Source organism: Rana temporaria, chromosome 11 (genome assembly GCF_905171775.1).
Source record: "Rana temporaria chromosome 11, aRanTem1.1, whole genome shotgun sequence".
NCBI lineage: Eukaryota > Metazoa > Chordata > Amphibia > Anura > Ranidae > Rana > Rana temporaria.
In genome coordinates this window covers 143,585,512-143,608,718 of record NC_053499.1, presented here as the reverse complement: position 1 = coordinate 143,608,718, position 23,207 = coordinate 143,585,512, and the positions used below count along the sequence as shown (strand labels likewise).

The following is a 23,207-nucleotide window of genomic DNA, read 5'->3' as shown; positions in this document are numbered from 1 at the left end:
CATCTATGATCTGTCTGCCTCAGTACTACTCTTAAAGGGGTGGTTCCCCCTAAAACAAATTTCTAACAATACATTCGTAAGACCCGTTACACTGCGGGTAGGCTGGCTTTTGTTTTTTTAGTACATACCTCGATATCGCTGTTTCGTCCCTTGGCGGTGGGCGTTCCTAGTTGATTGACGTTCCTCCGACGGGCGCATACTGCGCGTCACGACTTTCCGACAGAAGCTGAACGTCATTGCACAGGCGCCGTATAGAGTCGGCTCTATACGGCGCCTGCGCAGCGACGTTCGGCTTCTTTCGGAAAGTCGTGACGTCGCGTATGTGCCCGTCGGAGGAATGTCAATCAACTAGGAACGCCCACCGCCAAGGGACGAAACGGCGATATAGAGGTATGTACTAAAAAAACAAAAGCCAGCCTACCCGCAGTGTAACGGGTCTTACGAGTGTATTGTTAGAAATTTGTTTTAGGGGGAACCACCCCTTTAATGTGGTTGTAAACATAAGTGATATTGGCAATCTTAAAATGTTAACTATAACAGTTTAATCCATGCTTGGATCGTGGGAAAACCTTGCCTGGTCTACTTTTTTGGGTGCTCCGGAGCAGGTTACTTGATTGCTGTTGCTTCCTGAGTGATTCACGGACCTGCTAGTGGGCGTGTATCTAGTGCAGACTGCGACTTCCCCCCCAGCCCCACTCTATACACTCACCATCAGGTCTGTGAATCGCTCAGGATCACATGACCTGATGGTGACCGTGTATGGGCGGAGCATACTGGGGAGGCAGTGACTGGGTAGGAGGCCACTGTCTGTAAAGTTTAGAGAAATTGGCAGGGGGTGGGGCTTACACTGTCACACTAGTTATATGTAGACTCTGTACTACATTGGTGTGTAAAAAAAAAAAAAAAAAAGTGGGGGAAATGCTTTAATTTTGTTAATTTTCCAAAACATGACAAATTACTACTTCAAAAAAACTTGCAATGCCCCTTACTAAATACCTTGGACTGTCTACTTTCCAAAAAGGGGTCATTTGGGGGATATTTGTACTGTCCTGACATTTTCGGGCCTCAAGAAATGAGGCCAACAGTACATCAGGATTGATCAATTTTCAGAGAGTAATACATTGGATTGTGAGCATAATTTGTTCCAGAAGCATGCTTGTAATCCAAAGCACTTGTATATCAAAGCGAATTTCCCCATAAGAAATAATGGAAACGCAGAATTCTTTCCACAACCATTTATTCATATTTAAATTATTACGGCAATACAAAATACAGTATAATGTGTATGGTGTATACAGTACGTGGCCAGAGGTCCGGGGGCAATATGAGCAGTAGAAGGATCAGTTTCAATGTAAAAATTGGAATTCAACTCGCAATGTATATATCCTGTGTGTTAAGGAGTCTGGTGCTCATCCATGTAAAGCTGCTGCTGTATACAGCAAAGCTTCTGGTGTATACAGTACTGTGTGGCCAGAGGACTGGGAGTGCTGGTGGCTCCCAGCGCTTCCTGGAGAACTCGGACATTCTGGAACTGAGATATCTGGGTGCTCCTAACACCCCACCCAGCTGGGAGTGACTCCGCGTGCTCCAGGAAGTGCTGGGAGCCACCAGCGCCCCCAGACCTCTGGCCACATACAGTACTGTATACACCAGCAGCTTTACATGGATGAGCACCAGACTCAAAGCCGAGGTCCACCTAAAAAAAAAATTAAAAGCCAGCAGCTACAAATACTGCAGCTGCTGACTTTAAATGGACACTTACCTGTCCAGGGTGGCTGCGATGTCGGCAGCTGAAGCCGAGCAATTGCTTGTCTCTCGGCTGCCCCCGCCGCCACTCTGTGAGGGAATCTGGGTATTAAAGCATTGCGGCTTCACTGCCCAGTTCCTTACTGCGCATTCGCGCTAGCCACGCGGCACGTCCTCACTGGTCCCTACTGTGTTCTGGGACCTGTGTGTTTTCCAGAAGACAGCGGGGGTGACATTAAGGGGCGTGACTCTCGTGGGAGTCTATTCCCAGAAGTGGGTGCAGATACCTGTATTATAAAGGTATCTGCACCCCCCTCCCCCTGAAAGGTGCCAAATGTGACACCGGAGGGGGTGAGGGTTCCGAAAAGCAGAGATTCACTTTTTGTGTGGAATGCCGCTTTAACGTTGTGAGCTTAATACCACTTTTTTTTAACATTAAAACTGAAATTGTGATCCTTCTACTGCTTGTCTTGCAAGATGGCGCTCACAGGTCAAGGTACAATTTGATAAAAAATAAAGTTGCTCGTCTTGCAAAATGTTTTTTTTTTTTTTACCACGTTGTTCGCAAACCAAGGTATTACTATATATGTGGACACTTCCTATGGACTAAATTATATAAACTGATTGATTTGGGTTATTTTCACCAAAGCAATGTAGCCGAATAAATTTTGGCCTAAATTTTATGAAGAAAGATTTGTTTGCAAAATTTTATTGCTGAAGCAAAAAAAAAATTTGAATTTTTTCAAAATATTCAGTCTCATTTAGCAAAAAATAAAAACAGCTGTGATTAAATATTACCAAAATAAAGCTCTATTCATGTGGAACAATAATAAAAATGTAATATACAGATCTTTCTCTCTATATCTATCTATCTACACACACACACACACACACACACACACACATCCCGGGTGCCATGGCGACTAGAAATAGTGTCCTGGCGACTTGGCTTGGAAGGTGGGCAAAAAAAATGCCTGGTATTGAAGTGGTTAGCTAAAACTGGACCACACAATCTGGTGCAGCTGTACGTAGTAACCAATCGGGTTCGAACTGTAAATCATGGGTTATATGCCCCCAATTCAGGTGATTGGACACTGGCAAAAGCTTTGCACCTTCATATAATTATGCCCACTTTGGGTAGAGTGGAGAGGGATTTGAACTCTGAGTTTTGTATTGCTGTATGCGCCCCTGTTGGTGAGATTCATTCTCTTTGTCATGTTTACTGAGAGTAAAAGAAAATCCCAAAATGTTTTTTCACCAGAACAGGAATAGATGGGACACTAGTTCTGATGAGAATCGGGCATTTCCTCTCACTTCCTGTTTTTTGCTATGGGACAGGAAGTGACTGGAAATCTCCCCAAAGATGGAAAAGAAAACTGACAGGGGTTGTAGCCATGCTTTTTTGTTAGAAAAAAAAAAATAAGTTTCTCTGTTCATTGAAGGACACATCTGTACTTCATGAGGGATGGGTTTAATGTCGCCACCTACAGGAACAAGACTCTAGGTGCAATTAAACTAAACGCACATCCAGGAAGTGCCCACTAGGTGGCCATACCCCCCCATATGCAGAAAAGGGGTGAAGTGCACCAAGATCCTTACAGACTTCATCAGTATAAAATTAGAGATGACTTGGTCTTTTTGTAAAAATCTTATTGATGCTGGGCAGGGCTGTCACCACTTTTTCTACCACAATGTAGTGTGTTGTCAGCTCACACAAGGACATGGAAGCAGACTGCATTTCTGGCAGATCCTCAGGTAGGTTTCTGTACTGGCTTTAAAAGGGTCAAACATGGGGAAATGTACATGAATTGCAGAGAAGTAAGGCTTATGTATTTTTTTTATTTTGCCTTCCCAGACACTAAGCTTCAGTCGGTGACATTGCCTAGGCTGAGATGTTGTCAGTCTGCTGCAGGCAGGAGGAAGCATTTCCTCAATCTTCCCTCCCCCAGTGATCAAGACTGTACATTGTAGCTTTGTGTCAAGTTGGGGGGCTGCAGCCAGGAGCTCATATGTTGGACATTTGTGAACACAGGCACCAGGGGTCTCCAAACTGTGGCCCTTTGCTTGCCTCTATCTGGCCCTTGGGGGGCACTATTCCTTCCACTGACGCCAAAGACAGGGGACACATTCTACTAATGGTGGGGCACGATTCCTCCCAATGACACCATTGATATCTCCCCCCCCCCCCCCTCTTACTCTGACCACTAAGTTTATGGCATTGTTGACGCCCACTAATGCCAGGGAATTACCTAGTCCCTCTGGCCACAGTCTGGCCCCCCTAATGTTTGAAGGGCAGTAAACTGGCCTTTTGTTTCAAAAGGCCAGTTTATTGTGCCATCCGTGTCTGAGAAGTAGATGGTGACCCTGGATGATGGCGGAACAAAGTTGGCATTGCCCTTCTGGAGAGATAAGCAGATGAAGTAAATGTCGGAGAGTACTGTAGTCTCTCAGCGAGGTAATATCAGGAAGGGTTACACCGAACCATTACTTACAATACATGCTCTGAGCATTGGAATATGTGATGACAGGGCCACTTTACAGCTACAGATCAGTTCTAGCATGTAAAGTGTCTGGATGTTGAATGGCTCTCTGGCTTGTTATGAAGATTTGACTTTCTTGGTAGTGAAGGGAGGATTATCGCCCCCAAGGGATTCATCGGTCTCCTTTCTAACTTGACATAGCTGAATTCATCTGCTTGGAGCCAGACATAGAAATTTCTATCTAAAGATGTCACCTTCATCCTGGGTGGGGTGTGGGCAGGGGTGGACTGACCATTGAGGCACTCGGGGAATGCTCGAGGGCCCCATCAGGGTTGCCAGGGACAGTATGTAAAAATCTGTTTTTTTTTTTGTTTTTTTTTTTGTTTGTTTTTTTAAATAAAACACCTGTCCCTGATTTGTTTGAAACCGACATGCTTTTGATATGAAAATCCTGAGATTTTAGCTGCCCCGCCTCCTAGCATGGTGGCCATCTGTAAGCCCAGGGGCCCTATAATCTTCTATTGCCCGGGGGCCCTATGAGTTGTCAGTCTGCCCCGGGGTGTGGGGTAGGGCTGACAGTGACTGGGCTTTGGCAGAGTACACAGGGAAGATTTATCAGGCTTCACAATGAAGGCAACACATATTGGCTCATGAATACACCCCCCCCCCTTTCTTACTAAGCCCATGTGACCATCACATGACTATGTCATAACTGCCAATCTGTTTATCTGCCCAGCATTGCCTGAGAATGCAGAAACTACAAACAACTGAAAACAAAGTGTCTGTTAATAACTTGCTTCTTGGTATATCTGATGCTATATACCAGTGGTCTCCAAACTGCGGCTGGGGGCCAGATGCGGCCCTTTTCTTGCGTTTATACGGCCCTTGGAGCACTATGACACAAACAATGGGGCCCAATGATGGGGGGGGAAATCCTCCCACTGACACCAATAATGGTGCGCATTTATGGGGCATTATTTTTCCCACTGATTTAGGGACCTTTTCTCCCCCCCCCCCCCCCAATTGTGGTCACAGTCTGGCCACCCCTAAAATCTTCAGGACAGTAAACCGGCCCTTTGTTTAGAAAGTTTGGAGACCCCCTGGTCTTGGCTGTGGTGTAGAGATTGGTATCTGATTGCCTCTGTGGACAGGTGTCTTTTTTTTTTTTTACAGGTAACAAGCTAAGATTAGGAGCACTCCCTTTAAGAGAGAGTGCTCCTAATCTCAGCTTGTTACCTGTATAGAAGACACCTGGGAGTCAGAAATCTTGCTGACTGATAGAGGATAAAATAATTATTTCACTCATTAAAATGCAAATCAATCTATAATGTGTCACCGGAAAAATAATTGCCACGAGCCGCCACTGGTTTACATTGAAGTCTATGGCCTTCAAGTCCCATGAAAGTCGGAACACAGTAGTGCAGGTTGCACAGATAAAAATGGTCATCATTGGGAAACATGGGATCATGTGATTTGTCAAGTCGCACAAGTGTGAATGTGGCTCTGTATATACATTTGTATTGTGGTACTGTGTATATGCCTTCACATTCCCATAGAGGGCGCTATAGCGCTGAAGTGACAACAGCTTCGCTCTATTCACACAGCAGCCGCTCTCTGTACATTCCGTTCATTCTTTGGCTCCACCCCTTACACAGACAGGTTATATTGTATCCACAACGGCCCCGCCCTCTTCGCTGATTGGATGCGGCGTCTTGCTTGGATAGGTAGCTTGCGCACCACGTGCGACCACTAAACACAGCCGGGGAGGGCGGGTCTGGTACGCGCTTTCTGATTGGCCGGCCAGGGAGCGGCCTGCGTGAGGACGGCCGTAGCGGTGACGTCACGATCCGGGGTCCCGAGTTCTGTGAGGAGACGGAGCAGAGAGGTCAGAGGTCACATCGAGAGTCCGCCCGGCACCGAGGGTGAGTGACCCGCACCCCACTGAGGGAGGGATATGGAGCTCCCCGGACCGATCTCCGCCCCTCCTCTCCAGTATTGGGGGTCTTCTCCCTTCATAAAGAAGACCTGTCGCCCCCTCTGTACTGTACTGTATGTATATATAGAGGGGTCAGATCTCTGCGCTCCCCCACTGATATATAATGGGGGGGGGGGGGGTATTATATATATATATATATACACACAAATATACATATACACAGTACAGAGGGGGTGACAGGTTCTCTATATAGAGGGATCAGATCCCTGCGCTCCCCCACTGATATATATATATAGAGGACCTGTCACCCCCTCTGTACTGTGTATATGTATATTTGTGTGTATATACCCCCCCCCCCCATATTATATATCAGTGGGGGAGCGCAGAGATCTGACCCATCCATATAGAGGACCTATCACCCCCCTGTACTGTGTATATACCAACCATTATATATATATGTGTGTGTGTTATATATATATATATATATATATCGGGGGGGGGGGGGGGGGGGGGGCGCAGAGATCTGACCCCTCTATATAGAGGACCTGTCACATAGGGTGAGGGGAGTGTCGGCTCCTCCTATACTTGTGTTGGGAAGAATTAAAAGCATGACAGAGACCCTCCCACCTATATACATCACACAGGGTGTAGAGATGACTTTCTTGTCACATGACCTGTATTGGGTGTCCCGTAGACTCCTCCTATATTGGGTCACATGACCTGTATTGAGTGTCTACAGGACTCCTCCCATATTGGGTCACATGACCTGTATTGGGTGTCCTGGGGACTCCTCCCATATTGGGTCACATGACCTGTATTGGGTGTCCAGTGGGGCTCCTCCCATATTGGGTCCCATGACCCATATTGGGTGTCCCGGAGCTCCTCCCATATTGGGTAACATGACCCGTATTGAGTGTCCAGGGGGGCTCCTCCCATATTGGGTCACATGACCCGTATTGAGTGTCCAGGGGGGCTCCTCCCATATTGGGTAACATGACCTGTGTTGGGTGTATCGGGGGGCTCCTCCAATATTGGGTCACATGACCTGTATTGGGTGTCCTGGGGGCTCCTCCCATATTGGGTGTCTCGGGGGCTCCTCCCATATTGGGTCACATGACCTGCATTGGGTGTCTCGGGGGCTCCTCCCATATTGGGTCACATGACCTGCATTGGGTGTCTCGGGGGCTCCTCCCATATTGGGTCACATGACCTGTATTGGGTGTCCAGGGGGCTCCTCCCATATTGGGTCATATGACCTGTATTGGGTGTCACAGGAGCTCCTCCCATATTGGGTCACATGACCTGTATTGGGTGTCCAGGGGGCTCCTCCCATATTGGGTGTCTCGGGGGCTCCTCCCATATTGGGTCACATGACCTGTATTGGGTGTCCAGGGGGCTCCTCCCATATTGGGTGTCTCGGGGGCTCCTCCCATATTGGGTCACATGACCTGTATTGAGTGTCCAGGGGGGCTCCTCCCATATTGGGTCACATGACCTGTATTGGGTGTATCGGGGGGCTCCTCCAATATTGGGTCACATGACGTGTCTCGGGGGCTCCTCCCAAATTGGGTGTCTCGGGGGCTCCTCCCATATTGGGTCACATGACCTGTATTGGGTGTCCAGGGGGCTCCTCCCATATTGGGTGTCTCGGGGGCTCCTCCCATATTGGGTCACATGACCTGTATTGGGTGTCACGGGAGCTCCTCCCATATTGGGTCATATGACCTGTATTGGGTGTCACAGGAGCTCCTCCCATATTGGGTCACATGACCTGTATTGGGTGTCCAGGGGGCTCCTCCCATATTGGGTGTCTCGGGGGCTCCTCCCATATTGGGTCACATGACCTGTATTGGGTGTCCAGGGGGCTCCTCCCATATTGGGTGTCTCGGGGGCTCCTCCCATATTGGGTCACATGACCTGTATTGGGTGTCCAGGGGGGGGGCTCCTCCCATATTGGGTCACATGACCTGTATTGGGTGTCCAGGGGGCTTCACCCATATTGGGTGTCTCGGGGGCTCCTCCCATATTGGGTCACATGACCTGTATTGGGTGTCCCGGGGGCTCCTCCTATATTGGGTGTCTTGGGGGCTCCTCCCATATTGGGTCACATGACCTGTATTGGGGGGTTCCTCCCATATTGGGTCACATGACCTGTATTGGGTCTCACGGGAGCTCCTCCCATATTGGGTCACATGACCCGTATTGGGTGTCTCGGGGGGCTCCTCCCATATTGGGTCACATGACCTGTATTGGGTGTCCAGGGGGCTTCACCCATATTGGGTGTCTCGGGGGCTCCTTCCATATTGGGTCACATGACCTGTATTGGGTGTCCCGGGGGCTCCTCCCATATTGGGTCACATGACCTGTATTGGGGGGCTCCTCCCATATTGGGTCACATGACCTGTATTGGGTCTCACGGGAGCTCCTCCCATATTGGGTCACATGACCCGTATTGGGTGTCTCGGGGGGCTCCTCCCATATTGGGTCACATGACCCGTATTGGGTGTCTCGGGGGGCTCCTCCCATATTGGGTCACATGACCTGTATTGGGTGTCCCGGGGGCTCCTCCTATATTGGGTGTCTTGGGGGCTCCTCCCATATTGGGTCACATGACCTGTATTGGGGGGCTCCTCCCATATTGGGTCACATGACCTGTATTGGGTCTCACGGGAGCTCCTCCCATATTGGGTCACATGACCCGTATTGGGTGTCTCGGGGGGCTCCTCCCATATTGGGTCACATGACCCGTATTGGGTGTCTCGGGGGGCTCCTCCCATATTGGGTCACATGACCTGTATTGGGTGTCCCGGGGGCTCCTCCTATATTGGGTGTCTTGGGGGCTCCTCCCATATTGGGTCACATGACCTGTATTGGGGGCTCCTCCCATATTGGGTCACATGACCTGTATTGGGTCTCACGGGAGCTCCTCCCATATTGGGTCACATGACCCGTATTGGGTGTCTCGGGGGGCTCCTCCTATATTGGGTCACATGACCTGTCTCATTTTTAGTTGTGAGACTGTTGTGTCATCTCTCCCGTGTGGATGATTCAGGATAAATCTGATATTCCTGGACTCCGAGGCCCAGCTCCCCCTCTTTGCTCTGTGTTGGGGTGACACGGAATGTGAGGTGTCTATAGAACCCCCAACACAGATCTATAATAGAAGGGGACACGCCCACTGTACTGCCTTATAGAATGGGGCCAGGTCTGATATTCTGGGTCTTCAGGTAGATATAAAACCCAAATTAACGAAGCTCTGTAATCATTATTGCATGAATACACAAGCAGTGTAAGTCCCTGAATGTGACCTGGTATGAGCCTCTTATAGTCCCTGTACAGCAGAGCTCAGACTGGGAGAGGGCGATCCAGCACAAGGAACCAATCGGTTCATGTGCTGACAAGATGCATGCTGATAGGAGGAGAGAGCAGAGTGACAGAAGAGAGCCAATCACTGTGCTGCTTCTCCTTTCACTGTCTAATCACAGTCTGGGGGTGGGTCCAGGGTGACCTTGGCTCGGAGGAAGTTGGGTGAATGATGCTGACCATCGGAGTAAGGACATCTAGTGGCTGAAAACATACTGCGGGGGTTATCTCTGGATTGAAGGTTAATATTCCATCAGAGCGTGCTGCACCTCCCCCGATCTGTCAAAAAATCCCCTCCCCCTCCATGTTACACGTTGTATCTCCTGTCATTGTATATAGTACTCTATCCTGTGCTGTGTCTCTGACTTGATTTGGGGCCTCAGATCTCCAGCCATGGTGGGGGAGGGGCGGTGGTAGTTGATACACTCCCCAGGCTCTGGTGTCACCTCCAAGGTTGGCGTGTCATTGGTGGGACACATATAGTAACAGATGTGACGTCTTTCTACATGTTCACTCATCTTGTCCTTCTCCTTCTGCAGATCCCGCGGTGGAATCCTCCTCCTCTGAGCGCCCACAATGCACGCCCGCCTGCTGGCAGACTTCCGCAGCCACATCAGATGGCGGGGCTGGCGGTGCGTGTGTGCACAACAGCGCTCCGCCTCCACGGAGGTCCAGCCCCTCCCCCCTCGGGCCCAAGTGGTCATCTGTGGAGGCGGCATCATGGGGGCATCTGTGGCCTACCACCTGACTAAGCTGGGCTGGCATGACATCCTGTTACTAGAACAGGGCAGGTAAGTGAGGGCGCCCTCTGCTGGCATCGTTTCTTTCTTTTCTCCTATTGGCCGCAGTACAACCCAATCCTGAGAACGTCACAAGACAGCAGACTGTCCCTGGGACACCTCAGTCCTCTATATCCCAACATTGTCCTTATTTACAAAACTATCCATCTTACCCGACTCCTCCCCCTGCCCCTGACTCCTCCCATAATTATCCAGCATAACATCAGACTGTCCCTGGGACACCTCAGTCCTCTATATCCCAACATTGTCCTTATTTGCAAAACTATCCATCTTACCCGACTCCTCCCCCGTCCCTGACTCCTCCCATAATTATCCAGCATAACAGCAGACTGTCCCTGGGACACCTCAGTCCTCTATATCCCAACATTGTCCTTATTTACAAAACTATCCATCTTACCCGACTCCTCCCCCTGCCCCTGACTCCTCCCATAATTATCCAGCATAACAGCAGACTGTCCCTGGGACACCTCAGTCCTCTATATCCCAACATTGTCCTTATTTACAAAACTATCCATCTTACCCGACTCCTCCCCCTGCCCCTGACTCCTCCCATAATTATCCAGCATAACAGCAGACTGTCCCTGGGACACCTCAGTCCTCTATATCCCAACATTGTCCTTATTTACAAAACTATCCATCTCCCCCGACTCCTCCCCCTGCCCCTGACTCCTCCCATAATTATCCAGCATAACATCAGACTGTCCCTGGGACACCTCAGTCCTCTATATCCCAACATTGTCCTTATTTACAAAACTATCCATCTCACCCGACTCCTCCCCCTGCCCCTGACTCCTCCCATAATTATCCAGCATAACATCAGACTGTCCCTGGGACACCTCAGTCCTCTATATCCCAACATTGTCCTTATTTACAAAACTATCCATCTTCCCCGACTCCTCCCCCGTCCCTGACTCCTCCCATAATTATCCAGCATAACAGCAGACTGTCCCTGGGACACCTCAGTCCTCTATATCCCAACATTGTCCTTATTTACAAAACTATCCATCTTACCCGACTCCTCCCCCTGCCCCTGACTCCTCCCATAATTATCCAGCATAACAGCAGACTGTCCCTGGGACACCTCAGTCCTCTATATCCCAACATTGTCCTTATTTACAAAACTATCCATCTTACCCGACTCCTCCCCCTGCCCCTGACTCCTCCCATAATTATCCAGCATAACAGCAGACTGTCCCTGGGACACCTCAGTCCTCTATATCCCAACATTGTCCTTATTTACAAAACTATCCATCTTACCCGACTCCTCCCCCTGCCCCTGACTCCTCCCATAATTATCCAGCATAACAGCAGACTGTCCCTGGGACACCTCAGTCCTCTATATCCCAACATTGTCCTTATTTACAAAACTATCCATCTTACCCGACTCCTCCCCCTGCCCCTGACTCCTCCCATAATTATCCAGCATAACAGCAGACTGTCCCTGGGACACCTCAGTCCTCTATATCCCAACATTGTCCTTATTTACAAAACTATCCATCTCACCCGACTCCTCCCCCTGCCCCTGACTCCTCCCATAATTATCCAGCATAACAGCAGACTGTCCCTGGGACACCTCAGTCCTCTATATCCCAACATTGTCCTTATTTACAAAACTATCCATCTCCCCCGACTCCTCCCCCTGCCCCTGACTCCTCCCATAATTATCCAGCATAACAGCAGACTGTCCCTGGGACACCTCAGTCCTCTATATCCCAACATTGTCCTTATTTACAAAACTATCCATCTTCCCCGACTCCTCCCCCTCCCCCGGACTCCTCCCATAATTATCCAGCATAACAGCAGACTGTCCCTGGGACACCTCAGTCCTCTATATCCCAACATTGTCCTTATTTACAAAACTATCCATCTCCCCCGACTCCTCCCCCTGCCCCTGACTCCTCCCATAATTATCCAGCATAACAGCAGACTGTCCCTGGGACACCTCAGTCCTCTATATCCCAACATTGTCCTTATTTGCAAAACTATCCATCTTACCCGACTCCTCCCCCTGCCCCTGACTCCTCCCATAATTATCCAGCATAACAGCAGACTGTCCCTGGGACACCTCAGTCCTCTATATCCCAACATTGTCCTTATTTACAAAACTATCCATCTCCCCCGACTCCTCCCCCTGCCCCTGACTCCTCCCATAATTATCCAGCATAACAGCAGACTGTCCCTGGGACACCTCAGTCTTCTATATCCCAACATTGTCCTTATTTACAAAACCATCCATCTTACCCGACTCCTCCCCCTGACTCCTCCCATAATTATCCAGCATAACAGCAGACTGTCCCTGGGACACCTCAGTCCTCTATATCCCAACATTGTCCTTATTTACAAAACCATCCATCTTACCCGACTCCTCCCCCTGCCCCTGACTCCTCCCATAATTATCCAGCATAACAGCAGACTGTCCCTGGGACACCTCAGTCCTCTATATCCCAACATTGTCCTTATTTACAAAACCATCCATCTTACCCGACTCCTCCCCCTGACTCCTCCCATAATTATCCAGCATAACAGCAGACTGTCCCTGGGACACCTCAGTCCTCTATATCCCAACATTGTCCTTATTTACAAAACTATCCATCTTCCCCGACTCCTCCCCCGTCCCTGACTCCTCCCATAATTATCCAGCATAACAGCAGACTGTCCCTGGGACACCTCAGTCTTCTATATCCCAACATTGTCCTTATTTACAAAACTATCCATCTCCCCCGACTCCTCCCCCTGCCCCTGACTCCTCCCATAATTATCCAGCATAACAGCAGACTGTCCCTGGGACACCTCAGTCCTCTATATCCCAACATTGTCCTTATTTACAAAACCATCCATCTTACCCGACTCCTCCCCCTGACTCCTCCCATAATTATCCAGCATAACAGCAGACTGTCCCTGGGACACCTCAGTCCTCTATATCCCAACATTGTCCTTATTTACAAAACTATCCATCTTACCCGACTCCTCCCCCTGCCCCTGACTCCTCCCATAATTATCCAGCATAACAGCAGACTGTCCCTGGGACACCTCAGTCCTCTATATCCCAACATTGTCCTTATTTACAAAACTATCCATCTCCCCCGACTCCTCCCCCTGCCCCTGACTCCTCCCATAATTATCCAGCATAACATCAGACTGTCCCTGGGACACCTCAGTCCTCTATATCCCAACATTGTCCTTATTTACAAAACTATCCATCTCACCCGACTCCTCCCCCTGCCCCTGACTCCTCCCATAATTATCCAGCATAACATCAGACTGTCCCTGGGACACCTCAGTCCTCTATATCCCAACATTGTCCTTATTTACAAAACTATCCATCTTCCCCGACTCCTCCCCCGTCCCTGACTCCTCCCATAATTATCCAGCATAACAGCAGACTGTCCCTGGGACACCTCAGTCCTCTATATCCCAACATTGTCCTTATTTACAAAACTATCCATCTTACCCGACTCCTCCCCCTGCCCCTGACTCCTCCCATAATTATCCAGCATAACAGCAGACTGTCCCTGGGACACCTCAGTCCTCTATATCCCAACATTGTCCTTATTTACAAAACTATCCATCTTACCCGACTCCTCCCCCTGCCCCTGACTCCTCCCATAATTATCCAGCATAACAGCAGACTGTCCCTGGGACACCTCAGTCCTCTATATCCCAACATTGTCCTTATTTACAAAACTATCCATCTTACCCGACTCCTCCCCCTGCCCCTGACTCCTCCCATAATTATCCAGCATAACAGCAGACTGTCCCTGGGACACCTCAGTCCTCTATATCCCAACATTGTCCTTATTTACAAAACTATCCATCTTACCCGACTCCTCCCCCTGCCCCTGACTCCTCCCATAATTATCCAGCATAACAGCAGACTGTCCCTGGGACACCTCAGTCCTCTATATCCCAACATTGTCCTTATTTACAAAACTATCCATCTCACCCGACTCCTCCCCCTGCCCCTGACTCCTCCCATAATTATCCAGCATAACAGCAGACTGTCCCTGGGACACCTCAGTCCTCTATATCCCAACATTGTCCTTATTTACAAAACTATCCATCTCCCCCGACTCCTCCCCCTGCCCCTGACTCCTCCCATAATTATCCAGCATAACAGCAGACTGTCCCTGGGACACCTCAGTCCTCTATATCCCAACATTGTCCTTATTTACAAAACTATCCATCTTCCCCGACTCCTCCCCCTCCCCCGGACTCCTCCCATAATTATCCAGCATAACAGCAGACTGTCCCTGGGACACCTCAGTCCTCTATATCCCAACATTGTCCTTATTTACAAAACTATCCATCTTCCCCGACTCCTCCCCCTCCCCCGGACTCCTCCCATAATTATCCAGCATAACAGCAGACTGTCCCTGGGACACCTCAGTCCTCTATATCCCAACATTGTCCTTATTTACAAAACTATCCATCTCCCCCGACTCCTCCCCCTGCCCCTGACTCCTCCCATAATTATCCAGCATAACAGCAGACTGTCCCTGGGACACCTCAGTCCTCTATATCCCAACATTGTCCTTATTTGCAAAACTATCCATCTTACCCGACTCCTCCCCCTGCCCCTGACTCCTCCCATAATTATCCAGCATAACAGCAGACTGTCCCTGGGACACCTCAGTCCTCTATATCCCAACATTGTCCTTATTTACAAAACTATCCATCTCCCCCGACTCCTCCCCCTGCCCCTGACTCCTCCCATAATTATCCAGCATAACAGCAGACTGTCCCTGGGACACCTCAGTCTTCTATATCCCAACATTGTCCTTATTTACAAAACCATCCATCTTACCCGACTCCTCCCCCTGACTCCTCCCATAATTATCCAGCATAACAGCAGACTGTCCCTGGGACACCTCAGTCCTCTATATCCCAACATTGTCCTTATTTACAAAACCATCCATCTTACCCGACTCCTCCCCCTGCCCCTGACTCCTCCCATAATTATCCAGCATAACAGCAGACTGTCCCTGGGACACCTCAGTCCTCTATATCCCAACATTGTCCTTATTTACAAAACCATCCATCTTACCCGACTCCTCCCCCTGACTCCTCCCATAATTATCCAGCATAACAGCAGACTGTCCCTGGGACACCTCAGTCCTCTATATCCCAACATTGTCCTTATTTACAAAACTATCCATCTTCCCCGACTCCTCCCCCGTCCCTGACTCCTCCCATAATTATCCAGCATAACAGCAGACTGTCCCTGGGACACCTCAGTCTTCTATATCCCAACATTGTCCTTATTTACAAAACTATCCATCTCCCCCGACTCCTCCCCCTGCCCCTGACTCCTCCCATAATTATCCAGCATAACAGCAGACTGTCCCTGGGACACCTCAGTCCTCTATATCCCAACATTGTCCTTATTTACAAAACCATCCATCTTACCCGACTCCTCCCCCTGCCCCTGACTCCTCCCATAATTATCCAGCATAACAGCAGACTGTCCCTGGGACACCTCAGTCCTCTATATCCCAACATTGTCCTTATTTACAAAACTATCCATCTTCCCCGAATCCTCCCCCGTCCCTGACTCCTCCCATAATTATCCAGCATAACAGCAGACTGTCCCTGGGACACCTCAGTCTTCTATATCCCAACATTGTCCTTATTTACAAAACTATCCATCTCCCCCGACTCCTCCCCCTGCCCCTGACTCCTCCCATAATTATCCAGCATAACAGCAGACTGTCCCTGGGACACCTCAGTCCTCTATATCCCAACATTGTCCTTATTTACAAAACCATCCATCTTACCCGACTCCTCCCCCTGCCCCTGACTCCTCCCATAATTATCCAGCATAACAGCAGACTGTCCCTGGGACACCTCAGTCCTCTATATCCCAACATTGTCCTTATTTACAAAACTATCCATCTTCCCCGACTCCTCCCCCGTCCCTGACTCCTCCCATAATTATCCAGCATAACAGCAGACTGTCCCTGGGACACCTCAGTCTTCTATATCCCAACATTGTCCTTATTTACAAAACTATCCATCTCCCCCGACTCCTCCCCCTGCCCCTGACTCCTCCCATAATTATCCAGCATAACAGCAGACTGTCCCTGGGACACCTCAGTCCTCTATATCCCAACATTGTCCTTATTTACAAAACTATCCATCTTACCCGACTCCTCCCCCTGCCCCTGACTCCTCCCATAATTATCCAGCATAACAGCAGACTGTCCCTGGGACACCTCAGTCCTCTATATCCCAACATTGTCCTTATTTACAAAACTATCCATCTTCCCCGAATCCTCCCCCGTCCCTGACTCCTCCCATAATTATCCAGCATAACAGCAGACTGTCCCTGGGACACCTCAGTCTTCTATATCCCAACATTGTCCTTATTTACAAAACTATCCATCTCCCCCGACTCCTCCCCCTGCCCCTGACTCCTCCCATAATTATCCAGCATAACAGCAGACTGTCCCTGGGACACCTCAGTCCTCTATATCCCAACATTGTCCTTATTTACAAAACCATCCATCTTACCCGACTCCTCCCCCTGCCCCTGACTCCTCCCATAATTATCCAGCATAACAGCAGACTGTCCCTGGGACACCTCAGTCCTCTATATCCCAACATTGTCCTTATTTACAAAACTATCCATCTTCCCCGACTCCTCCCCCGTCCCTGACTCCTCCCATAATTATCCAGCATAACAGCAGACTGTCCCTGGGACACCTCAGTCTTCTATATCCCAACATTGTCCTTATTTACAAAACTATCCATCTCCCCCGACTCCTCCCCCTGCCCCTGACTCCTCCCATAATTATCCAGCATAACAGCAGACTGTCCCTGGGACACCTCAGTCCTCTATATCCCAACATTGTCCTTATTTACAAAACTATCCATCTTACCCGACTCCTCCCCCTGCCCCTGACTCCTCCCATAATTATCCAGCATAACAGCAGACTGTCCCTGGGACACCTCAGTCTTCTATATCCCAACATTGTCCTTATTTACAAAACTTTTCCCGTTTTCCTATCCATCTCCCCCGACTCCTCCCCCGTCCCTGACCCCTCCCACAATTCTGTAGCAAAACAACAGATTGCTATTCACATGAAAATCTTCTCCTGCTCTGATCCAGGTCTCTGATTCTTGCAGGTTGGGTGCCGGTTCCACGCGGTTCTGTGCCGGGGCAGTGAGTACCGTCAAACACATCTCTATAGAGACTGAAATGGCCGAATATTCCAACAAGCTTTACCAGCAGCTGGAGGCGGAGACTGGAGTGCCGACAGGTGAGGCGGGATTACAATAGACATCAAGAAATGTGTAGAACGTATGGGTGATACATTGTGTCCTGTCCCAGAAGCTCTGTACACACGATCGGTTTGTCCGATGAAAACAGACTGTTTTTATCGGACAAACCGATCATGTGTGGGCCCCATCGTTTTTTGTTTTTTTTTCCATCGGTAAAAAATAAATAAAACCATGTTTAAAATTTTTCCTATGGATAAAAAAACGATAGAAAAATCCGATCGTCTGTGTGGAACTCCATCGGACAAAAATCCACGCATGCTCAGAATCAAGTCGACGCATGGTCGGAAGCATTGAACTTCATTTTTTTTCGGCTCGTCGTTGTGTTTTACGTCACCGCGTTTTTGGCACGGTCGGATTTTTGACTGATGGTGTGTAGGCAAGACTGATGAAAGTCAGCTTCATCGGATATCCGACGGAAAAAATCCATCGGATTAGATTCCATCAGATATCCGATTGTGTGTACAGGGCTTGACACTCAGAGACGTCTGAACAATGTTTATAAACAGTGGGGTAGATTCAGGTACCGCTGCGCACTCCTTACGGAGGCGCAGCGTCCCGTTTTTGCCCTGCGCCCCCGCAAATTAACTGCGCTACGCTTCATTCACGAAGCAGTAGCCACGTAATTTGCGTGGGCGCTCCTAAAAAATCCCCGGCGTAAGGGCGCCTAATGTAAAAGATCCTGTAGGGGGCGGGAATCATTTAAATTAGGCGCGTTTCCGCGCCGAGCGTATGGCACATGCTCCGTCGGGAAACTTTCCTGATGTGCATTGCGGCAAGGACGTCATTTGCTTCAAAGTGAACGTAAATGGCGTCCAGCGCCATTCACGATTCACTTACGCAAACGACGTAAAATTTAAACTTCGCGACGCGGGAATGACGGGTATACGTAGCATTGGCTGCCCTTGCTATTAGCAGGAGCAGCCTTACGCGAAACCCGACGGATGGAAACGACGTAAACTGCGTACGCAGGGCTCGCGTAACGTTGTGAATCGGCGTTAGTTTGCAATTTGCATACTATACGCTGACCACTACGGGAACGCCACCTAGCGGACATCGTAAGAATGCAGCCTACGATACGATGTCATAAGAAGCCTTATGCCATTCATATCTTAGGCTGCAGTCGGCGTATCGAGGTTCCTGAATCGGGAGCATTCGATACGCCCGGGCAAGTTAGCAATTGCGCTGCGTAACTATGGTTACGCAGGCGCAATTGCTCTTTGAATCTACCTCAGTGTTACTTTATCTCTTGTCAGAAAGGAAATGTTTAAAAAACATTGATCAATCTTGCTATCTCCTGTCTGATCAGTGTTTATAAACAATGTTACTTTGTATCTCTCTATCTTTTGTCTGATCAGTGTTTATAAACAATGTTACTTTGTATCTCTCTATCTTTTGTCTGATCAGTGCTTTTTAAACAATGTTGGAAATTAGTTTTTTTTTGGGAGGCTAGGTGGACTTTAATGGTACCGTAAAGACGTGACATAACAATTTTAGTATAAAAAGTTTATTTTTTTTTATTTTTTTTATTACAGAAATAATTAAAATACATATCTTTAAAACAGACTAAGACCAGAACAATAGCTTTATACGATCACAAATATTGTGACACTTGAACAAGTATACCATCTGTGTATTAATGTCTCGACATGTTTCGCGGACGAAGATACCGCTTCTTCAGGAGCTTTATTGTACACCTACACATGATAATATAGAGCAGTTATCAATTTCAAGTCAAAAAGAAAAAACGCATTAATATATATCACATACAATCAACAAGATATTCATAGAAATAAAAAATGGAAATACGTTTTATGTGGTGACCCCCTCAAAACGGGTTGTCTTACCCAGAACGTGGCCACTTGCACAACCCAAAACACGAGGTCTATTTAAACAATGTTACTTTGTATCTCTCGATCTCCTGTCTGAACAATGTTTACAAACAATGTTACTTTGTATCTAACTCCTGGGTTGAGGATTTGGACATACAGGGTAGGAGGAACTTCGGGTGTACGGAGAATTGCTGGGTACTCTGTTGGGCAGAGTTGGGCTGGTGATGGAGGACAATGAACATCTCCGGATTTGCACTGTTGCGTGATCTACTTCCTGCCAATCTCTGCCATGTATGTGCCATGAGACAAAGCTGCTCCTTGTGCACCGGGAACTGAAACTGCTGAGCAACTTTTTTTGGGAGGGAGTTTCACAATTTAATATTTAACTCTTTATCATCAAGACTCAACACATTAACACATGGAATGCAGCACAGACTGGTCTTTGTACAGACACTTAAAGTGGATGTCACAATGTAGAGAATATGATTTCCTATCATCTGTGCCCAGTCTTGCCACACAGTGTTAATCCAGCTCTGAGCAATCCTCTTTTATTGCTCAGTGAAAATTAACAGACTTCCAGATACAAACCTGTCTAAATAAAAAGTCCTTTCCGTCCCCTTGCTTCGAGTGACATACATTACCTCTCACAATGAACTGTGGATCACCCCCCATATTATGATAAACATCCAGGAATGTGCATGTGTCCAAGCTAGTGCACGGGATATGTAAAAACCCTGTCACTCGAAGCAAGGGGACGGAAAGGACTTTTTATTTAGACAGGTTTTTATCTGGAAGTCTGTTAATTTTCACTGAACAATAAAAGAGGATTGCTCAGAGCTGGATTAACTCTGTGTGGCAAGACTGGGCACAGATGATAGGAAATCGTATACTCTACATTGTGACATCAAAAAAAAGATTTTTTTTTGGGGGGGGTTTACATTCACTTTAAGAAGCAAAATTTCTGTGTGAGAAACCTTAGATCAGTGTTTCTCAACTCCTGTCTTCAGCACCCACTAACAGGCCAGATTTTAAGTATTACCTTGGGGAGATGCAGACTAGAATACTCCAATCACTGAGCAGAAAATTATATCGCCTGTGATGTATTTTAGTTATCTTGCAAACCTGGCCTGTTAGTGGGTCCTGAGGACAGGGGTTGAGCACCACTGCCTTAGATGGAAGCTGCCAGTTTGTGACTCTTAGGCTGCTGTGATGCCACTTTCAGGTTCAGCTTTGATGGCTGAGATGTGTTTTCAGCCTGCAGATGGGCAGCTTCTATCCCAGTCCTCTCGTAGAGGTGTTTGGCCATAACCTACAAGGAAAGCAGGTGTATAGGCGCTGCAACCTTTCTACAAAAAAGCTCCGCCCAGTGCTCAGACCTTGAGGCTGCTGACACCTCCAATGTACCAGAATAAGGAAAGGGGCACTCAGGATGGCATCCAAAATGGTATTCCTTTATCAAATTCATGTAAAAAGCTGTAAAACCACCTACGCGTTTTGGACGTTAGTCCTTAGCTATGATTAACTACTTCCCACCTGGCCACTGCATATATACGGCCGGATGGGCGCTCTCTCCTTCTGAGTGGACGTTCAGGAACGTCCTCCAGATGCACCTCACCCGGACACAGTGCATCTCAGATCAGCAGGAGGGCACTGTGATTGGCCCTCCTGATCACATGACGGCCGTGTCCAATCACAGCCGTCATGTGATGTAAACACAGAGCCGGTTGCTAGGCAATTCGGCTCTCCTCTCCTCACACAGAAGTTGTCGGTGAGGAGATGAGTGGATCGCTGGTGATCAGTGAGTATGAGCTGTTTTTTATTCACTGATCACCAGCCCAGTGTCCCTACAATATAAAACGCACACAGTAAACACACATGTCCTCCAAAACACATGTCCCCACACACACACATGTCCCCACATAGTAACAACACCTGTCCCCCACATATGTAACAGTAAAATCACATGACCCAATGATCATTTGCACACATATGTCCGTGATCACCTGCGCACCATTGTACATGATCATTTGCGTATATCTGTCTGTGATCACACAAACCAATTATTATACACTTAACAGGATTTTTTTTACCAAAAACATGTAGCAGAATACATTTGGCTTAAATTTATGACAAAATTTGATTTTATTGGATTTCTTTTAAAATAGAATAATGAAAATATATTTTTTTTCCAAATTTCCGCTCTTTTTTTTCCCCTTGTATCGCAAAAAAAAAAAAAACGGAGTCGTAAATAAATACCACCAAAAGAAAGCTCTATTTGTGCGAACAAAATGATAAAAATTTAATTTGGGTACAGTGTTGCATGACCGCGCAATAATTGTCATTGAAAGTGTGAGAGCGCTGAAAGCTGAAAATTGGTCTGGGAAGGAAGGGGGCGAAAGTGCCCAGTATTGATGTGGTTAAGGACTAATGTCTGAAATGCGTAGGCTATTTTACAGCTTTGTACAAATATTTAATAAAGAAATACAATTTTTGATGTCATCCTGAGTGCTGACCATCCCTTTCTTTAGTTTGGTCTGTGAGTTAAATACTTGGAAACGTTCCTCCATGTTGTAGAAGCGTTTTCTGACTCCCTCTCTTTCTGCAGGGTATACCAGGACGGGCACCATTCTCCTGGCTCAGACGCAGGACCGACTCATCTCTCTGCGGCGGATAGTGTCACGGCTGAGGTTAGGATGGCTCTGGCACACATCTTAATGTCTTAGAGCTGACAATGAATGTAAAGCGATATCCTGTCTCCTTTTTTTATTTTAGGATGAAGGGAATACCATGTGAGATCATTACACCAAAGAGAGTAGGGGAACTCCACCCCCTCATTAATATTCATGATCTGGTCGGCGCCATGTACGTGCCGGAGGATGCTGTGGTGTCCACTTCGGATGTGACGCTTGCCATGGTGACTGCTGCCCGAAGTAAAGGTGAGAGAGTACAAGGCAATATAAAATGCAGCTTGCTAATTTCCAGCTAATGAGGTCCATGTCAGAAAGAAGGGGGGCCTTGCTGGACGATAAAGGGAGTGCATTACAGTCTTCTATAGGACAGATTGTGATTGTACCAACCACAGGGAGATAAGTGCCCTCTAAGAGCATGGGGCATCACAGACAGTTCTTCTTTCAGATATATAGATTGACGTTATATGCAGAGTGCACTGACCCCTCTGTCCTCCCATCTGTCTGCCAGGTGCTCAGGTCCATGAACTTACTACGGTCAACCACGTTCTGGTGGAGAAAGGCCATGTCAGCGGAGTGGACACAGACCGAGGCCAGGTGGAGTGCGAGTACTTTGTGAACTGCGCAGGACAGGTAATTGGGAAGTCTGCAACTTTCTGGGTTCTAAAATTGCGGACACTTAACCAGCTGCCGACCGGCCTATAGCAGATTTACTGCTACAAGGTGGCCGTTGTGTGCAGAATCATATGTGTGTATGTATGTGTGTGTGTGTGTGTGTGTGTGTGTGTGTGTGTGTATATATATATATATATATATATATATATATATATATATATATATATATATATATATATATATATATATATATATATATATATATATATATATATATATATAGATAGATAGATAGATAGATAGATAGATAGATAGAGAGAGAATGTGTGTGTAATTCTGCACTTCTGGGTAGGGGGCGCACCGCTTCTGCTGTGATTAGTCACAGCAGAAGCCGAGTAGCAGGTGCCGGCCAATGGGTATCTGCTAGAACTTGCTGATCGGACAGGGGAGACCCTGGACGGCGCTCTGCA

At 47.8% G+C, this 23,207-nt stretch overlaps 1 protein-coding gene across 1 annotated transcript in view; it reads left to right on the top strand.

Moving 5' to 3' along the window:
* The first annotated feature begins 6,022 nt into the window (after positions 1-6,022).
* PDPR (pyruvate dehydrogenase phosphatase regulatory subunit) overlaps positions 6,023-23,207 on the top strand; it is a 41,184-nt gene continuing 23,999 nt past the window's right edge. The window contains exons 1-6 of the mRNA XM_040329332.1: positions 6,023-6,148; positions 10,065-10,316; positions 17,451-17,584; positions 22,041-22,122; positions 22,208-22,371; positions 22,634-22,755. Of these exons, the coding sequence (XP_040185266.1) occupies positions 10,102-10,316; positions 17,451-17,584; positions 22,041-22,122; positions 22,208-22,371; positions 22,634-22,755 (717 nt within the window). The 5' untranslated portion in view covers positions 6,023-6,148; positions 10,065-10,101. The remainder of the gene's footprint in view (positions 6,149-10,064; positions 10,317-17,450; positions 17,585-22,040; positions 22,123-22,207; positions 22,372-22,633; positions 22,756-23,207) is intronic.